Below are 18,409 nucleotides of genomic sequence, written 5' to 3'. Positions count from 1 at the left end.
AGTGAGGAACAGCTCTGCTCCCCTCGAGGAGGAGACCCCAGCGCAGACTGAGGATCAGGAGATGCCAGCACCCCCTCCTTCGCCCCCACCCCCCCCCTCCCCGTCCCCCCCTCCCACCTCGCTTCCACCTTCGCCTCCTCCCGTTCCCGCTCCGTTTTGTCAGCGGGCTCCTTCCCCACCCCCTTCTCCCCCTCCCCTCCCCCTCCGCTCGCCTCAGCTCCTCGGGAGGCCCTGGCAGCACCCTGGTGCTCACCTGCTGTCCGGCGGGCACTGAGCACTAACCTTGCTCGAGCACCGCAGAGGAGACCTACCATGCCGCTTCGGGCTTCACGGATATCCTCTATCCGCAGTCAGCTGAGTAGTCTCAACACTAGACAGCGCTCGGAGGCTATTGAGTACTCCTTCACACGGCTTTTTGGAGTGGAAGGCCCCCATGAGCCAGCACCCATGAGAGCTCATGTGGTGATACCTCCGGCCCGAGGGGAGGAGGCACTTGATTCAGCGGTGGCCTTCTCCTTCCCTCTTTGTGGCACTAGCGACCGGGAGTGGACTCTGGATCTCACTCTTAGCATACTGAAGACTCAGGCAGTTGAGTTTTCTAACCATGTGAGCGGTCTAGAGGTGACAGACGTGATAGGCCGACTCTAGGAGCTGGCTCATTTCTTTGATTCCGGGAGTGCGGATGCCTCCGGGGGTTCGCCACTTGGTGGTTCACATAGTGGCAGACCTAGCACGCGACCCTGGATATGTATGTATACATGAGGTTGCTCTCTCTGAGCGGGAGGCAATCGCCATGGGACACAGCCACTGGTGCCTGATCCGAGATTCTTGCAGCACACCAGGTGGGCAGATTCGTAGCCCGCTCGAATGGGGACTATTCTCCATCCAAGCCGCTTGCAAAGGCCCGCCGTATGGTTGAGACAGCCTCCACCTCAGCAGGTCATCCATGAGGATCATCTCATGGAATGTACAGGGCCTTGGCGGCGCACACTATGTACGCTATCGTGGTTGCTTGAGGCAGGAGCTTCAGAGATGCCTGGTAGGGGGCAGTATTGATCTTCTGATGATGCAGGAGCACCATTTGAGTGAGAGCAGGATTTGGAGATATGGTTCCGTGATGCCTGGTAGATGGGACACATTTTGGTCTCCAAGGTTTGGCCCCTTGGGTGGGCAGGGAGGAGTATGTATGGTCATTGCGGATGTATGGCGGCAGGCCATTGTGGATCGCGGGGTCATTGTGCCTGGTAGAGCACAGTATGTTATTCTGAGGATGCACGATGAGCTCTTTGGCGTGCTAAATGTCTATGCGCCCAACCATGCTAGTGCCAGAGCAGAGTTCTGGACCCTTGTTACAGATGCATTGCCCGAGGTCGCACATTGGTGTGTCGGAGGAGACTTCAACATGCTTGAGGACCCGGCCGATAGGGTGGGAGGCAGTCATGTTACAGTGCACGGCACGGAGCTTGCAGCTTGGGAGCGATTTTGCATGACACTGCAGATCACTGATGCATGGCAGCATGAGGCTTTCTCCCGCTCTCTGGACAGTTTAGTTTTTCTCGGTCAGATCGCCCGCAGGGAGGGACTAATCTATCACGGATTGATCGCTTTTATGTGGGAGACAGGTTCGGGAGACAGGTTCGGGGAGCGTGGGGGCTCCGTTGGCATTCTCGCTGGCACTTCTTTTTCAGACCATGCACCAGTTATTTTGACGCTTGAGGAGGGGACACGGGAGACCAGCTTGCAGTTGAGGATCCCAGAGAGGATACTTACAGCTTCCAGTCTTTCTGAGGACATCGAGAGGATATGGCATGATAGCCAGAGCTCTGACCTAGATGCAGCAGGCCAGTGTGCCCAGGGACTCATCGAGCTCAGGTCTTTTTTGCACGCTGTAGCCTTGACATGGCTGGGAGAGACACGAGAGCGCGAGCGTCGCTTGAGACGTAGCCTTGCTTCGCTCCAGCGCCTTCAGGAGCAGCAGCCTACATGTGAGTGGGTGGCGTCCCAGCTGAGCCAGGCACGCCAGGAAGTTAGAGAGGCAGAGGAGCAAAGACATGAGTTCTACTATCATCACCAGGCCTCTCAGTGGACACAGCTTGGTGATAGAGTGACTGGGGAGTTCTTTGAGATTACCGGACCCCGCCATGCTCGACCAGGTGTACGCCAGCTCAGGAGACAGGACGGCTCGTTAGCCACTAAGCCCGGGGAGATTAGAGCCATTGCCACTGAGTTCTATAGAGACCTGCTCTCAGCGGAGCCAGCCACGGAGGCACGTGATGCTTGCAGACAGACTGTGTGGGCCCACTGTGCAGAGGAGGGTCACAGATCGTATGCGCACAGTTCTGGGTGAGCCTCTTTCAGAGGATGAGCTTGTTGAGGCTTTGAGGGTCCTTCCGCGCCATAGTTGCCCTGGGGAGGACAGATTGACGCCTGCCTTTTTTATGCGCTTTTGGGACATTTTGGGGCCAGGCATCCGCAAGGGGTTTCAGTATGTTTTGGTCACTGGGTGATGCCACAAAGCTTTTCAGAGGGCCTGATCTTTCTTATCCCCAAGGGGGAGGGAGTGTCTGATGATATTCGACAGTGGAGACCTATTACGATCCTCAATACTGTCTACAAGGTCCTGGCCAAGGCCTTGAGTTTGAGGATCCAGCCCTTCCTTGGGGAGTTGATTCATGCTACCCAGACAGGATTCGTCAAGGAGCGCAGTATCCTTGACAACATTTTCACCTTCTGGGAGACGACAGCCCGAGCTAGATTTCTCGGCGAGGACCTGGTCGTTATGCTTCTCGATTTTGAGAAGGCATACGATAGAGTCGATTGGGGTTTCCTAGAGGACACTATGCTTCGCCTGGGTTTTGAGCCAGTCTGGATTCGAGGGGTGGCGGCTCTATATTCCACAGCTCGTAGCCAGGTGCTGATGGCAGGAGGACGGGGGCCGAGTTTTGAGTTGACCAGATCATTCCGTCAGGGGTGCCCTCTCGCCCCGTTTCTTTTTCTCTTCTTGCTGAGGCTATGAGCATGTCTCTGACAGCAGAGGAGTTGGTTTGAGAGGACTCCAGCTCCCAGTCCGGGTGAGGACCTGCTCGATTCTGAGTTTGCTAATGACACGGGATTATTTTTGCATGGCCAGGAGGCCAATCTTCAGAGGGGTAGAGCAATCGCTACAGGTTTTTGGTGCAGCTTCGGGAGCATTGATCAATTGGCGCAAGACAATGGCCTTTTGGATCAATAGCGCTCCCACTCCGGCCTGGAGGCCCCGGCCTGGAGCCCAGACCCGGGTTTTAGATGGATTCCTCCTGGCACAGCAGTGCGGTATTTGGGATGCCAGATTGGACTTGATTTGTCACCTGAGCAGCAGATCTCCCCGCTTCTTCTGAGCATTCGGAAGAAGCTTTTGTATTGGAGTACAGCTCGGCTATCCTTGGTTGGGAGGGTGGTGGTGACAAATCAGATGCTTTTAGCGACCATGTGGTACATCACGTCTTGCTGGATCTTCTCGAGCTCTTGCATCAGCCAAGTACAGAGGCTGATCAGGAACTTTCTTTGGTCTGGGCGGGATGGTCAGCCGGCCCGGGCTAAGGTTGCTTGGGCGGTTATTACTCTTTCGCTGGCCCAGGGGGGCTTGGGCATTATAGATCCAGTTGATCAGAGTAGAGCCTTATTGGGGAAGCTTATTGTTCGAGGGCTGCTTCCAGGCGCTGAGCCTTGGAAGGAGCTTCTTTTTCAGCGATTGCAGGCTAGGGCTCCCCTAGCAGGGGGCACTTGGGCACCAGAGATACGATGGATCTTCATAGAGATGAGGAGGACAGGCCTCAGTAGAGGATGGGAGGACAGATTTGCCTTGAGCATCCTGCGAGCTTGGGAGCTGCTGAGACCGGGGCTTTCTCAGAGACCTCCTACTTGTGATGAGGAGCGGACTAGACAGCCGCTCATCTGGCACCCCGCGGTACACACTGAGCAGGGTCATATGCTGGGTTCTCGGCCTCGTCTAGCCTGGGGACCATTGGCGGCAGGCCCAGCACGCAGAGTTTTGGAGACTGGCAGGCCTTCTGCAGTCTCCCAGAGGAGATCCAGGAGAGAGACTGAGTCACTTCAGAGGGGGGCTGATTATGAGGGATGACATTCAGGAGGCACTCACTGAGGAGTGGTTCACGCCTTTCGAGCCAGCGGCCCCACGGTGGATGGGAGCCTTTCCACAGATGGAGATCCTGATTGCTGTCAGAGCTTGCACTGAGGATGGTAGATGCCTCTACTATGAGATCCAGGATGAGGGCAGACTTCAGAGAGTGGAGGCGGAGTCGCCTTTGGTTGCAGAGTGCATCTTTCAAAGGATACGGGTAGTGGCCGCCACTTCCCGGAAGTGGCATATTGATCCAGACCTTGCAGATGAACTCTGATTGGCGCATTTGGGCATATGTTGCGCGCCCCTTGGCCCCGGCTCCCAGTGGGACCCTGGCAAGTACGAGTGGCATGATCCTTATGCATCCCCCGAGGCCACAGAGATTACCTTTTTCCAGTACACTGTTCGGTTGGGGAGGCATATTTTGACTGTGAGGAGGATGGTCTCTCCAGCCGCATCAGAGCATTGGCGGCTACAGGGACTCTCACAGGATTTCCTAGAGGATTTTTGGGCCAGGCTCTAGGCTAGTCGACAGGCACGCAGGATCTCGACTTTTCAGTGGCTGGTTGCCCACAAGGGCTCTGCAGTTGGCACCTGGCTTGTCTACAGTGGTCTTCCAGGGGCCTGCGTCTGATGCGGCCACCCATTGGAGACACAGAGACATTGCCTATGGGACTGTCCACAGGCGCAGCAGATTTGGCTGAGGATGCTGCGCATTTTGGCCCCCCTCCAGAGGGCATGTATACGTGGGGTGCCGCTGCTTGGTCGACATCGTCAGGGCCTGCTCTGGGATACGAGACGGAGCAGGACAGCCAGGCCATCAGATTCATTAGGGGCCAACCTCGCCTTGTTCCTTCACCGGATTTCTCGTCCACCGTCTGGACATAGGAGAGGGATCTACGATGGGAGCTCCTCAGCAGCCTCACCATCTGGTTCACCTGGAGAGCCCGGTGTTTCAGGGCCTTTGAGGGGAGACTGGAGCCACCAGCAGAGACTATTTGGGGGATTTGGCAGGAGCTGATCCACACCCTGCGAGGACAGTATGACCGCATCAAGCGGATGCGGCGATCTTGCGGCGCCAGGCCTTCCACACCACTTGGCGCAGCGGCCCCTTCTATACACTACACGCGGGTACCCCCCGACCGCTGGCTTTTTTTTTTTTTTTTTTTTTCCCGAGAAAAGATCCTTTCATTAGTTATGTAAAAAAAAACGCCCGTAGGGCTACAAAAGAGATCTCTCCTGCTCCTAACAGAGAGAAGAGCAGTGAATACATCAAGGCAGCCCGGGAGACTCTCCCTGGGTGCTGCAAAATACAATCATCAGTCTAAAGGACTGAGCGGCTAAATCATACAATGGGGGGGGGAAAGAGCCAAACAGGTGGCCTGTAGTGCCAACGGGGGGATCCCGTGTGAAGGGTGTAGAACGGACCACAGCGCCAAGTGGTATGGAAGGCCTGGCGCCGTAAAATCGCCTCATCCGAGTCTCCCCGGATGCGGTCGTACTGTCCTCGCAGGGTGTGGATCAACTCCTGCCAAATCCCCCGAACAGTCTCTGCTGGTGGCTCTAATCTCCCCTCAAAGGCCGTGAAGCACCGGGCCCTCCAGGTGAACCAGATGGTGAGGCTGCTGAGGAGCTCCCATCGTAAATCCCTCTCCTGTGTCCAGCTGGCGGACGAGAAATCCGGTGCCGGAACCAGGCGAGGCTGGCCCCTAATAAATCTGATGGCCTGACTGCCCTGCTCCATCTCATAGCCCATAGCAGGTCCTGACGAAGTCGACCAAGCAGCGGCACCCCACGTAAACATACCCTCTGGAGAGAGGGGGGCTAGAATACGCAGCATCCGCAGCCAAATCTGCTGTGCCTGAGGGCAGTCCCAAAGGCAATGTCTCTGTGTCTCCATAGGGTGGCCGCATCGGACGCAGGCCCGCCGGAAGACCGCTGTAAACAAGCCAAGTGCCAACTGCTGAGCCCCTGTGGGCGACCAGCCACTGAAAAGCCGAGATCCTGCGGGCCTGTCGACTAGCCCAAAGCCGAGCCCAGAAATCCTCCAGGAACTCCTGTGATAGTCCCTGCAATCGCCAATGCCCCGCTGCCGCTGGAGAAACCGTCCTCCTCGCCGTCAAAATATGCCGTCCCAGCCGAACAGTATACTGGAAAAATGTGATCTCTGTGGCCTCAAGGGATGCATAAGGATCATGCCACTCGTACTCTCCGGGGTCCCACTGTAGCCGGGCCAAGGGCGCGCTGCATATGCCCATATACGCCAATCCGGGAGCACGTCAGCAGGGTCGGGGTCAATATGCCACTTCCGAGAAGCGGCAGCCACTACCCGAATCCTCTGAAAGGTGCACTCTGCAACCAAAGGCGACTCCACCTCCACTCTCTGGAGTCGGCCCTCATCCTGAATCTCATAATAGAGGCATCTGCCATCCTCAGTGCTAGCTCTGACAGCAATCAGGATCTCCAACTGTGTAAAGGCTCCCATCCACCGTGGGGGCCACTGGCTCGAGAGGTGTGAACCACTCCTCTGTAAGTGCCTCCTGAATATCATCCCTCATAATCAACCCCCCTCTGAAGTGACTCAGCCTCTCCACCTGGGTCTCCTCTGGTAGACTGCAGAAAGCCTGCCAGTCTCCAAAACTACGAGCTGGGCCTGCCGCTAAAGGTCCCCAGGCTAGACGAGGCCGAGAACCCAGCATATGACCCTGCTCTGTACGAACCGCTGGGCTCCAGATGAGCGGCTGCCTGGCCCGCTCCTCAACACAAGACGGAGGCCGCTGAGAGAGCCCCGGTCTCAGCAGCTCCCAAGCTCTCAGGATACTCAAAAGCAAATCTGTCGTCCCATCCTCTACTGAGGCCTGTCCTCCTCATCTCTATGAATATCCAGCGAATCTCTGGTGCCCAAGTACCCCCTGCAGGAGGCGCCCGGGCCTGCAGTCGCTGCAAGAGGAGCTCTTTCCAAGGCTCAGCGCCTGGAAGCAACCCCCGAACAATAAGCTTCCCCAATAAGGCTCTACTCTGATCGACTGGATCTATAATGCCCAAACCGCCCTGAGCCAGCGGAAGTGTAATAACTGCCCATGCAACCTTTGCCCGAGCTGGCTGACCGTCCCGCCCAGACCACAGAAAGTTCCTGATCAGCCTCTGTACCTGGCTGATGCAAGAGCTCGAGAAAATCCAGCAAGACGTAATGTACCACATAGTCGCTAACAGCACCTGATTTGCCACCACCACCCTCCCAGCCAAGGATAGTCGAGCTGTACTCCAATACAATAGCTTCTTCCGAATGCTCAGAAGAAGCGGGGCAATCTGCTGCTCAGGTGACAAATCGAGGCCAATCTGGCATCCCAAATACCGCACTGCTGTGCCGGGAGAAATCCATCTAAAGCCGGGGTCCGGACTCCATGCCGGAGTGGGAGCACTACTGATCCAAAAGGCCACTGTCTTGCGCCAATTGATCAATGCTCCCGAAGCTGCACTAAAGGACCTGGAGCGACTGCCTGCCCGAATAAGATTGGCCTCTTGGTCATGCAAAAATAAGCCCGTGTCGTCTGCAAACTCAGCATCAAGCAAATCCTCCCCCCGGACTGGGAGCTGAAGTCCTCTCAAACCAACCTCATCTGCCGTCAAATACATACTCATAGCCTCCGCAAAGAAGAGAAAAAGGAAAGGGGCGAGAGGACACCCCTAACGGACTGATCTGGTCAGCTCAAAACTCGGCCCCCGACCTCCTGCAATCAGCACCTGGCTGCGAGCTGTGGAGTACAAAGCTGCCACCCCTCTGATCCATCCTGGCTCAAAGCCCAGGCGTAGCATAGTGCCCTCTAAGAATCCCCAGTCAACTCTATCGTATGCCTTCTCAAAATCGAGAAGCATCACGACCAAGTCCTCGCCAAGAAACCTAGCTCGGGCCGTCGCCTCCCAGAAAAGTAAAGATGTTGTCAAGGATACTGCGCTCCTTGACAAATCCTGTCTGAGTAGCATGAATCAACTCCCCCAGGAAGGGCTGGATCCTCAAACTCAAGGCCTTTGCCAAGACCTTGTAGACAGTATTGAGGATCGTAATAGGCCTCCAATGCCGAATATCATCTGATACTCCCTCTCCCTTGGGGATAAGATAGATCAAGCCCTCGGAAAAGCTCTGCGGCATCACCCCAGTGTTCAAAACATGCTGAAAGCCCCTGCGGAGGCCTGGCCCCAAAAGGTCCCAATAGCGCATAAAAAAGGCCGGCGTCAGTCCGTCCTCCCCTGGGCAACTATGTCGCGGCAGGACCCTCCGTGCCGTGCACTGTAACATGACTGCCTCCCACCCTATCTGCCGGGTCCTCAAGCATGTTGAAGTCTCCCCCACACACAGTGTGCGGCCTCTGGCAATGCATCTGTAACCTGAGTCCAGAACTCTGCTCTGGCACTAGCATGATTGGGCGCATAGATGTTGAGCACACCCAATAGCTCATCATGCATCCTCAGAATGACATACTGTGCTCTACCAGGCACAATGATCCCTCGATCCACAATGGCCTGCCGCCATGCATCTGCAATAACCATGCATACTCCTCCCTGTCCACCCAAAAGGACCAAACCCTGCAGACCAGAAAGTGTCCCATCTACCAGGCATCACCGAACCATATCTCCGGATCCTGCTCTCACCCAAGTGGTGCTCCTGCATCATCAGAATGTCAATGCTGCCACCAACCAGGCATCTCTGTAGCTCCTGCCTCAAGCAGCCTCGATAGCGTATAAAGTGTGCTCCGCCAAGGCCCTGTACATTCCATGAGATGATCCTCATGGATGTCATACTGAGGTGGGTGCTGTCTCAGCCGTGCGGCGGGCCTTCGCAAGCGGCTTGGATGGAGAGTAGTCCCCATCCGAACGGCTGCGAGTCTGCCCACCCGGTGTACTGCAAGAATCTCGGATCAGACGCCAGTGGCTGTGACCCGTGGCGACTGCCTCCTGCTCTGACATAGTAACCTCGTGAATACTCACATATCCTGGGTCGCGTGCCAGATCTACAACTATGCGCACGACCAAATGCCGAATCCCGGATGTATCCACACTCCCGGGATCCAAGACAAAATGAGCCAACTCCCAAAGTCGGCCTAGCACATCTGTAACCTCCAAATCACTCATGTGATGAGAAAACTCAACTGCCTGAGTCTTCAACGTGCTGAGAGCGAGCTCTAGAGTCCACTCCCGGTCACAAGGTCCACATAGAGGGAACGAGAAGGCCACCGCTGAGTCTAGTGCCTCCTCCCGCGGGCCGGAGGTATCACTACATGCACTCGGATGGGTGCTGGCTCATGGGGGCCCTCTGCTCCAAAAAGCCGTGTGAAGGTATAATCAAACGCCGCCGAGCGCTGTCGAATGCCGAGGCGACTCAGCCGACTGCGGATAGATGAAATCCGTGAGGCCCTAATCGGCATAGGTCTCCTCTGTGATGCTCGAGCGAGGTCAGTGCTCAGCGCCCTCCGGACTGCAGGTGAGCGCCAGGGAGCTGCCAGGACCTCCCGGGAAGGCGAGGCGGGCGGAGGGGGAGGAGGGGGAGGCGAGGGAGGAGGAGAGGGAGCCGCTGCCGAGACCGGAGCGGGGCGGGAGGAGGCGATGGTGGAAGCGAGGCGGTGGGAGGGGATGGGTGTGGGGGAGGTGAAGGAGGGGGAGCTGGCATCTCCTGGTCCTCGGTCGCTGCAGGGGTCTCCTCCTGAAGGGGAGCAAATCTGTTCCTCACGGGAACCCAGTGAGGCTGAGACTGTGGCTGCTGCTGCAAGCGGTACCTGGGCGTGCTGCTGTGGCTGTCTCCCTCGACGGCGCCCCTGTCCAGGCTGCCACTCCGAGGTCTCTGTGGCCTGAGCAGGTGTCCCTGAGGCAGCCTGCCGAGCCGAATCTGTGGGCGGGCCATCCGTGGCCTGCTGCTGTGGTGAGGGCCGAGGTCTCCTGCGAGGGCAGGCCTTGGCCAAATGGCCGACCTGCCTGCAAATGAAGCACTGGTTCGGGAGCCCCGAGAACTCCACTCTCTGATCTATCCACCCCCCCCCTATCCTAGGTAGCTGAATGACCTTAGGAAGGGAGGAGATGTCAGATACCAACACTCTGACCGAAGGTAGCCCCGCTGCTCTGGCCACCACTGAAGCTGCTGAGGGGCCCGTCTCAAGAACCGAGCCCACCAATGCTCCGAGCCTGGAGAGGAGCGGAAGATACTCCCGGCGGAGACCGGGGAAACAAACTGTAATATGGAAGAGGCGCTCTCCCTGCTCCGCCGTAGCTGGGTCAAAATCCATGCTGCCAAGGCCTGAAAAAAGCCCGAGCACCCCTGATATCCAGAGGACTCATGGCAAGGACCTTGGCAACGCTCTGGACGGCCTCGAACTCGATCTGATAATGTCCCCGGCCCAAGAGCTGTACATCCAGGATCTTGCCCACATCTGCAAGAAGGCGAGCCTGAAGTAGATCCCTGATCTCCCCTCTGCTGGGGCGAGTGCCGACTATACGGCAGATGGTGGAGTGAGCCTGAAGGCGTTCCACCTCTGCGGTGAGGCTCGCTTCCTCTTCCGGGCGAAAGAGAAAGCCTGATGGGGATGACCTCGGGGGCGGGCGAGGGGGCTGCGGAAGAGTCCCTCTGAGGCGAAGCGGGAGGAGTCTCCATCAGAGTCTGAAGCTCAAGCGAAGGCGAGGCGAAAGCGGAAAACCTGCAAGAAGCGGGCTGCACACCAAGAGGCGGAAAGACGGATGACGATGAGGGGAAAAAAAACAAAAAACCCCCAAGGGGTGAAAAGCAGCACGACAGAGGAGGGAGGGGGGGGCGGCGAAAAAACGGAGGAGAGGCCCAGAGGGGGGGGGCGGCGACAACGCGAGAGAGGAGGGGGGGGGGCGCTGCTGAATGGAGGCGGGCGAGAGGAGGCGAAGAGGCGGCAGCGGGGGGGATGGCGAACAGGCGGCAGCGGGGGGGATGGCGAACAGGCGGCAGCGGGGGGATGGCGAACAGGCGGCAGCGGGGGGGGGGGGATGGCGAAATGGCGAAGAGGGGGGGGGAGGCACAGCGGCGAGGAAGGAGGGGGGGGCGGCGCAGTAGCGTGGAAGGAGAGGGGGGGCGCAGGCGGCGAGCAGAGGGGAGCAAGCGGGGGGCGGAAGGAAGAAGGCGCGAGGAGGGGGGGGAACGATGATGCGCAGAGCAGGGTGGAGGCGGGAGCTTCAGCGAGCGAGGATCCTGAATGATATATAATTGTTGTATCCCCGACCGCTGGCATTACAGGCCACCTGTTTGGCTTTTCCCCCCTCCTATTGTATGATATAGCTCTCAGTTATTTGTACTGATCTTTGTACCTTTTTGCACCTAGGGAGAGTGTCCCTAGCTGCCTTGATTGGATCTCTGCTCTGCCTTCTTATGAGCAGGAGAGTTTTTTTTTGTAGCCCAGCGGGCGTTTTTTATAACTAATGAAAGGATCTTTTCTCGGAAAAAAAAAAAGTGTACACTACAAGTCTACCTTGCCAGATTTTTTAGGTCTCTCAGCAACCCCATATGGAATACTGAGTGGACACAAAAATTGCGAAGTATTGCAGGCATTTGGGATCTTTGTTAAGCACGATTTCTATATCTTTTTTAGCATTTGGAATTTTTTTCTCAAGGTGGGGAAAATAAAATAAAATAAAATAAAAAATCCTACCGTACGATATCGTACGGTACCGTACCGTACGAACCGTACCGTACTAATGGGTTCGTACCAGTACAAGAAACAACTATGTCCACCAATATGGATGCATGTGTCATATGAGTATTGGGGAACTCTAAGTGAGTTGGCTGCTTGTGAGGTGTATTATATAGAAAGAAAGAAATAAAGAAAGCAAGATATCAGCTGCTTGTGAGCCATATTATATAAAAAGAAAGAAAGAAAGAAAGATATATTAACGTCTTCAAAAGACCCCAAGAGTCCGTGACACCAAAGGTAGCACACCAAAAGAAAGAAAGAAAGAAAGATATATTAGCGTCTTCAAAAGACCCCAAGAGTCCGTGACACCAAAGGTAGCACAACGTATCCATGATGAATCTGAAAAATGGAAAAGAAAAAAACTGAACAAAACTAGCTCCATAAGCTAAGGTAACCATGAGATGCTACATGATGACAATGTGTGATATCATTCTTTACTAGAATAGAACGGAAAAGAACCATAGCATCTCCCCTCTGTGATGGTAGCTCGCCATGTCGTCAGGGGGGTTCTGGACACCAAAACTGGACAGTCTTCAGCAAGATACAATGTTGAGCCTGATTTGGAGGGCATGGACAGCTCTTCTGCAGCCCACAAGTACAGGGACTGCGCAGGTTTTACAGAGCAAGAGAGTGGAGTTTTCCAAATATTTGGGTCCCCTACAGCTGGCCCTTCCCTGGGGTGGGTGGGGTGGGGGTAGGGAAGGAGGAAAAAAGGAAAGGGGGGTGTGGGGGGAAGGGGTGGTTGTTGTTGTATATAAACATAAATTTAAACCGTACTTCTAGATGCACATTGCAAGGCACCAAAAAGTATTTCCTCCTAAAAACAACACCCATATTTTTAAAAAAATAGCTAGCTACAAAACTAAGATTTTTACCTGATTAAACCATCACTTGACCCAGTTAATATTGTATCTTCATCAAGCTGCATGAGAAAAATACAAGAGTTTTCTTAGCTTTAAAATATTGAAATGCACATATGATTTATCTAGTGGTCATTCTAAACCCTACAAAGGCTCAAAGAAGGAATGAATAGAAAGAAAAGCACATGTTCATTTCACCAATCTAGTAAACCAGAACTCAACTACCATACTCTCCCAACCACTTTACCACAATTATAGAATCCTTTTCAGAAATTACAATCACCATGGATATTCCCTTTCTTCAAAAACAAGTATGCTCATCCACAGATTTTGCAGCAGTGTTTCGAGTTCTACATATTCCATGAACTTTTGGTCCAAATGTGAATATATGCACATAATGGCATCTGCATCTCAGTCATGAATCATGAGTTATCTCACTCAGAAGATCAGACATATGGATGTTGGCAAGTGGAGGGCCAAGATCAATGCCACATGGCAAGATGAAGTTCTGACAAGTGACAAAGGTAGGGTATGACAACTAGGCAGAGAATATCATGACAAGTGGAAAAAGATGTGTGAAACAATTGGCAAAGAAGGGTGTGAGATGTGGCAAGAGTGGAATTAAGACACGTAGAAAAGGCCAAGTGTGACAAGTGATTCAACATTCGAAAAAACTATTTAAGAAATGGCATAAGGGTACTAACTCACTTTCAAAATGGCTTCAACTGATTTCGGATGTCCAACAAAACGATCACTGCACAACAAAAGCATCTTCCAGAAAGTAAATCAACTTTCCTAAAACAACGTTCCACGCACTAAAACTTCTGTACAGGAAAAGAACTCCATCTTACCTGCAGTCTTTAAAATGGGGCCAGGAGTATAGGAGAAGAACTCCATCTTGCGATCCGCAAACTACTTTGCGCCCATCCTATTTACAAAGCATGTAAGCTTATGAAAAAGATTATAAATGCTGCTACAAACAGCATTCCACCATGTGAAAGAAGACAAGTTTTAAAACTTCAGAATCAATCTTTACCTTCACAAGGACGACAGAAAGCAACTCATCTTCAGAAAACTCAGAACGTGCATCCACCTACAAGACAAATAGATTCTAGTCATTGAAAGAATAAAAAGATCTTAAATTTGATCTAACAATATTTTCTTTCACCTTGTTGCGCCGAAGATTGCACACAGAAAGTGTTCCATCACCACTGCCAAACATGGGAAATTTTTCAAACTGTACTTTGGAAATTGAATTCAAAACGAGTTTGTAAGTTGAAAATGGCTCACCTAGCTCCCAGAAGTTGTGAAGTGCTCGGGACAAACTCCAGATCAGATATATAATCCTCGTGAGGACTAAAACTGTTGCAGCACGTGTTCTGCCGGGTGTCCCAAACCTACATGCTAAAACAGTCAGTATCCTCTCAGTTTTTATGGCCCCATGGAAATTACGTCCGAAAAATTTGACCTTGATTGTCCCATCATCATCTCCTGATGCAACAGTGTTTTCTGAAAGATTGATAAGGCGATTGATTGGGCACCTTCACCAAAGGAAGCATAACATTGATCAGTGTCACAATCGAACCACCAGAGAAGGGTTTCCGCACAAGAGATATTTTATTATGATAAAGGAGAAGAAATACAAGTAATGAGATTTAATAAATAAAGCAGCCTATATATTTAATCATTATCTTACTTGATTGTTTATTTAGGCCCGCATGCATGTATGTGTGTGTGTGTGTGTGTGTGTGTGTGTGTGTGTGTGTGTGTGTGTGTTTATTTATTTATTCCTGCATCTGTGTGTGTATGTGTGTGCGCGCGTGTGTGTTGTGTGTGTGTTGTGTGTTGTGTGTTGTGTTGTGTATGTGTGGTGTGTGTGTGTGTACCCAATTCTTGATAGGCCAAGGTAATAAACACTAGTATTCTTGATTGGCCAAGGTCAACACTAGTATGTACATTGTCAACCGGGTAAGAAACCTTCAGTTGCTGACTGTTTTGTGCTTATTCTGGAATCTGCACTCTCAAAGAACCAAATGAGATCCAAAAAGCCAAAAGTGCATCTTCTTGGGTTATAGCATGGAGTCTTGAAAGGTTGCCTACGCTATGACTCTAAGGCAAGGTTATAGCTTGGGCTATAACATGGAGTCTTGAAAGGTTGCCTATTCTATGACCCTAAGGCAAGCAAAGTCGTGGTGATCCGTGACGTGGTGTTCGTGGAGCAATTACATCAGATGGAGGAGAATCCCTTCCCTGCATCAAGCAAACAGGAAATCACTACCCAATCAACACCAGCACCACCATCGGAACACAAAACTTCCTCTTCGAATTGTCAAGAACTGCCTGTGCACCCGTTGAGATGAGCTAAATGAGGATGAAGATGAAGCTTGCCAAGCCATAAAGAACCTAGCCGAACCTAGCCCCAGAAGCACCGAATTGCTTTGGGGGCTACTTTGGTATTAGAGACCTATTTACATCACATGTTTTGATTCTAAGGTGAGAGGGGAAAATTAGAAGTCCTCCACCAGACATTCTCAAGTGCTCTTGCACCCCCCATGACCTTCCACCCTCCTCCAAGCAGCTCTTGATTTGTCTGCCACACCCCCAAAGCCCCACTAGATGTCCAATCCTCCGCTTCCCCCAAACACACACCCTACAAGCTTCCCCTGTAGCTCCACTCTTCTACTATTCAATGTTTGCCTCAGCTTGGCTAATTCGTGGAGGTGGCTGACATGGAGAGACTTCTCCACAATGATCATCCCGATTATCTGATGGTTCATTAAGACATTTGAGTGTTTTTTTCCTCGTCTTGCATACTGAAGATGTATTTTAAATTTCTGAGTGATGAGACAAAGAGCTCATTACATAAGTGGCACACAGTTGTATGGGAGGAGATTATTGATAGCATCTGAGATTTCTGCATGGAGGAGCAAACTATATGAAGAAGATTAAGGGACACATACAGAGCATCAATAATCTCATCAAGTAGACTGGTCAAGATGGTTGAGCTGGGATAAGCAAACTCAAAGCTTTAAAACAAGGGACTCTTCAAAAAAAGTGTTCCATGCAGACTATGCAAAAGTGTTTATGATGCCTTAATTTTAAATTTGGAAAAGAGATGGAAAGAGTAGAACTCAAGAAGGAGAGGGAGTAGAGGATAAGGGGAGATAGCAACACCCGATTGGATCCCAATTACCCACCTAAGGGCCCCCACTGCAAGCAGTGTATTTTGCTTATAATGCAAAGCACAAAATAGGTGTTACCAATAGGCTGATTTGCAGAAGCACTCAAATCTGCTGCAGATCCATTTACTGTTCCAGGCTGACTATGGACCCATGAAATGAACAGGCTGATTTGGAGAAGCATCAAATCTGTTGTAGATCTCCGTTTACTGTTCCAGGCTGACTATGGACCCATCAAATGCACACCAAGTTGCTGAACCGTGCCAGGGCTAATGCCTGTTGAGCTCCAAAATGCTAAATTTCAGATCTTCTCCTGATTTGGGACAGTTCATCATTATTTGAGCACCTGGATCTATGCACTTGGCTGCCCAAAACCTGTTTACACTGCCCATACTTGACTCAGCCCTACCCAATGTATGCAAATGTCCATTCCTTGTGTTTATATAGCTGCCTGAACACTAAGCAATCCGCCTGAGACTTAGTAAAACTTTCTAGGCTTTGACTTGTTCCGACATCCGACTCTTTGACTAATAAGCATCATGAAGTGTTTCAGCTAGCTGATGTGAAGCACATTGTGCATTGTCCAACTAGGCGGTAGAGACTTCGTCGATCTTTTTACTTAAAAATGGATCAAAATTTTGAACGACAAGTTTGAGGTGGAGGTCCCATACAATCTTTGAAAAGAACCTTTCCGCTAGCCCAATTCCACTTGCATTGGTTTACCTTGCTTCTGATTGTTAATGCCATCTTCATGAACACATTTCCTCATAATGTCATCTTGACCATTCTTGTAAAGAATTCCCACCACTATCAATTGATAGGGGGGTGCCTTCCCAAAGGCTTCTCACTCTATCCTTCTTTATAGGACAACCAATTGGGAATCCATTGGCCAAGAAGTGCGGAATGTCTTCACTCCATTCCAGTACATGGTCAATGTGGAACAATGAAGTATTAGGAAGATCATCTCCACTCCTAAAGGAGGTTCTCCATTTATAATTTTGGAGAGGTGGTCGGCATGGACATGCACAAATCCCATTTGCACAGTGATGATAAAATCACACTCCAAAAGAACGAGCAACCATCTAGTGATGTGCCCCGTAGTACAAGGCTTATTCAGCAAATAAATGCTTGAAGAAAACAAATTCGGCTAACCCCTCTCTCTCAGTGGTTATGTGATTGCATTCAATGTCATTGAGTTCATGGCTAGCAAAGGTCACAAGGAAGTCCATGTTGTGCTTCTCCGGCTATGCTAACATGCATCTAATAGCAAATATTCAAGCATCAATATACACATGAAAAATTAGATCCCATTTTGGGGATCTCAAGATGGGTGTGCCCAGTTGGGGGATGTGTTGGCGAATGCCTTCTTAAGTTTTTCATATGCCCATTGGCATTCGTATGTCCATTCGAAGATAGTTTGAAGACAATTTAAAGACAATCAAGTAGCATATACAATGGTCTAGCATGTATGGCATGCAAGAAGACGAATCTTCTATAATACCCGATCTGCCCCATGAATCTATGCACCCCCTTGTAGAGTTGATGGGCGGTGGTAACATGGTCGTAACTCCAAGATCACACAAATCTTATTCTCATCTATAAAGACCGTTCTTGAAAGCGATATGTCCAAGGATATACCAAACTGTTCCAATTGAGCAATGCTCAGTTTGTTCCTCTTCTTTGTATGCAAGAGGGTCCAAGTACTCCAGTTCCTCTCACAAGGACCCATGCTACAACCTTGTTAGAGAACTCTAATGGCAAGGCGTTTCAGTCATTAAGAAGACAAGAAACACTATTTATATATGCAATATGTGACATGTAATCACGATTCACAAGTTTTAGACTCACCAAATGAGGAGTGCTAAGCCTATATTCCTCCCACCAAGAGGCAAGCTGAAGCTAAGTCTCTCTCATAACAACTCTTGCCCGACTAAAAGCATGGCTACCATTGTAAAAAATCAAGAGTTCATCCTCTAGCTGTCTCAAGAGATTAACATCACCTCCTGTCCACGGATTGATGTACTCCTTCTATTCACTCACTTTGTTGTGTTGAGGTTGTGGATTCACATGAAACCTACTTTAGACAATGGGGAGGCTGACCTAAACAAGATCACCGTTTAGGCCAAGACAATGGTCGATAAAGGTGACAACAAGGACCCCACGAGCTCCAAACAAGCTAAGCTTTGTCGAGCCACCATACGTAAGCTTAATCAAGTCAAGGCTGAGAGTAGACAAAGAAGCAAAACTCAAAGAGCTCGTCAAGCCTCAAGAGGAAGGTGCTCGAGTACTTTAGGTCCTACAACGTTGGAGACATAGTGGTACACAGCAAGAAGGCTCAAAGAAGAAGAAGAAGAATATTGTATTATTGTCCATTGGGGGCCAAATATGACCCATGGGACCAACAAACTAGTACAAGACAAAAAAAAAAAGTCTCCTTCTGTTACTATCAATGGTAAAACTAGAAAGCTAGTGTGTGGCATAATGTGACTCAAGCTCCTCTCTATGTTTGAAGAGTCGAGTGATGAATGCCCCCAAAATAGTGGATGTGGC

The 18,409-nt window shown here is 51.3% G+C and overlaps 1 protein-coding gene across 1 annotated transcript in view; it reads right to left on the bottom strand.

The window, feature by feature from the left end:
* The window catches only part of WDR55 (transducin family protein / WD-40 repeat family protein), a 106,481-nt gene that overhangs the window by 41,401 nt on the left and 46,671 nt on the right, over nucleotides 1-18,409 (bottom strand). The window contains exons 5-11 of the mRNA XM_086794313.1: nucleotides 14,149-14,221; nucleotides 13,971-14,077; nucleotides 13,849-13,891; nucleotides 13,717-13,773; nucleotides 13,532-13,608; nucleotides 13,389-13,434; nucleotides 12,696-12,742 (exon numbers count right to left, since the gene is read on the bottom strand). Coding sequence (XP_086650439.1) covers nucleotides 12,696-12,742; nucleotides 13,389-13,434; nucleotides 13,532-13,608; nucleotides 13,717-13,773; nucleotides 13,849-13,891; nucleotides 13,971-14,077; nucleotides 14,149-14,221 — 450 coding nt within the window. The remainder of the gene's footprint in view (nucleotides 1-12,695; nucleotides 12,743-13,388; nucleotides 13,435-13,531; nucleotides 13,609-13,716; nucleotides 13,774-13,848; nucleotides 13,892-13,970; nucleotides 14,078-14,148; nucleotides 14,222-18,409) is intronic.

Source organism: Cibotium barometz, chromosome 4 (genome assembly GCF_041138505.1).
Source record: "Cibotium barometz isolate CiBa-2024 chromosome 4, ASM4113850v1, whole genome shotgun sequence".
Lineage (NCBI taxonomy): Eukaryota > Viridiplantae > Streptophyta > Polypodiopsida > Cyatheales > Cibotiaceae > Cibotium > Cibotium barometz.
The sequence above is the reverse complement of the archived record's forward strand: the minus strand, read 5'-3'. Positions and strand labels throughout refer to the sequence as shown.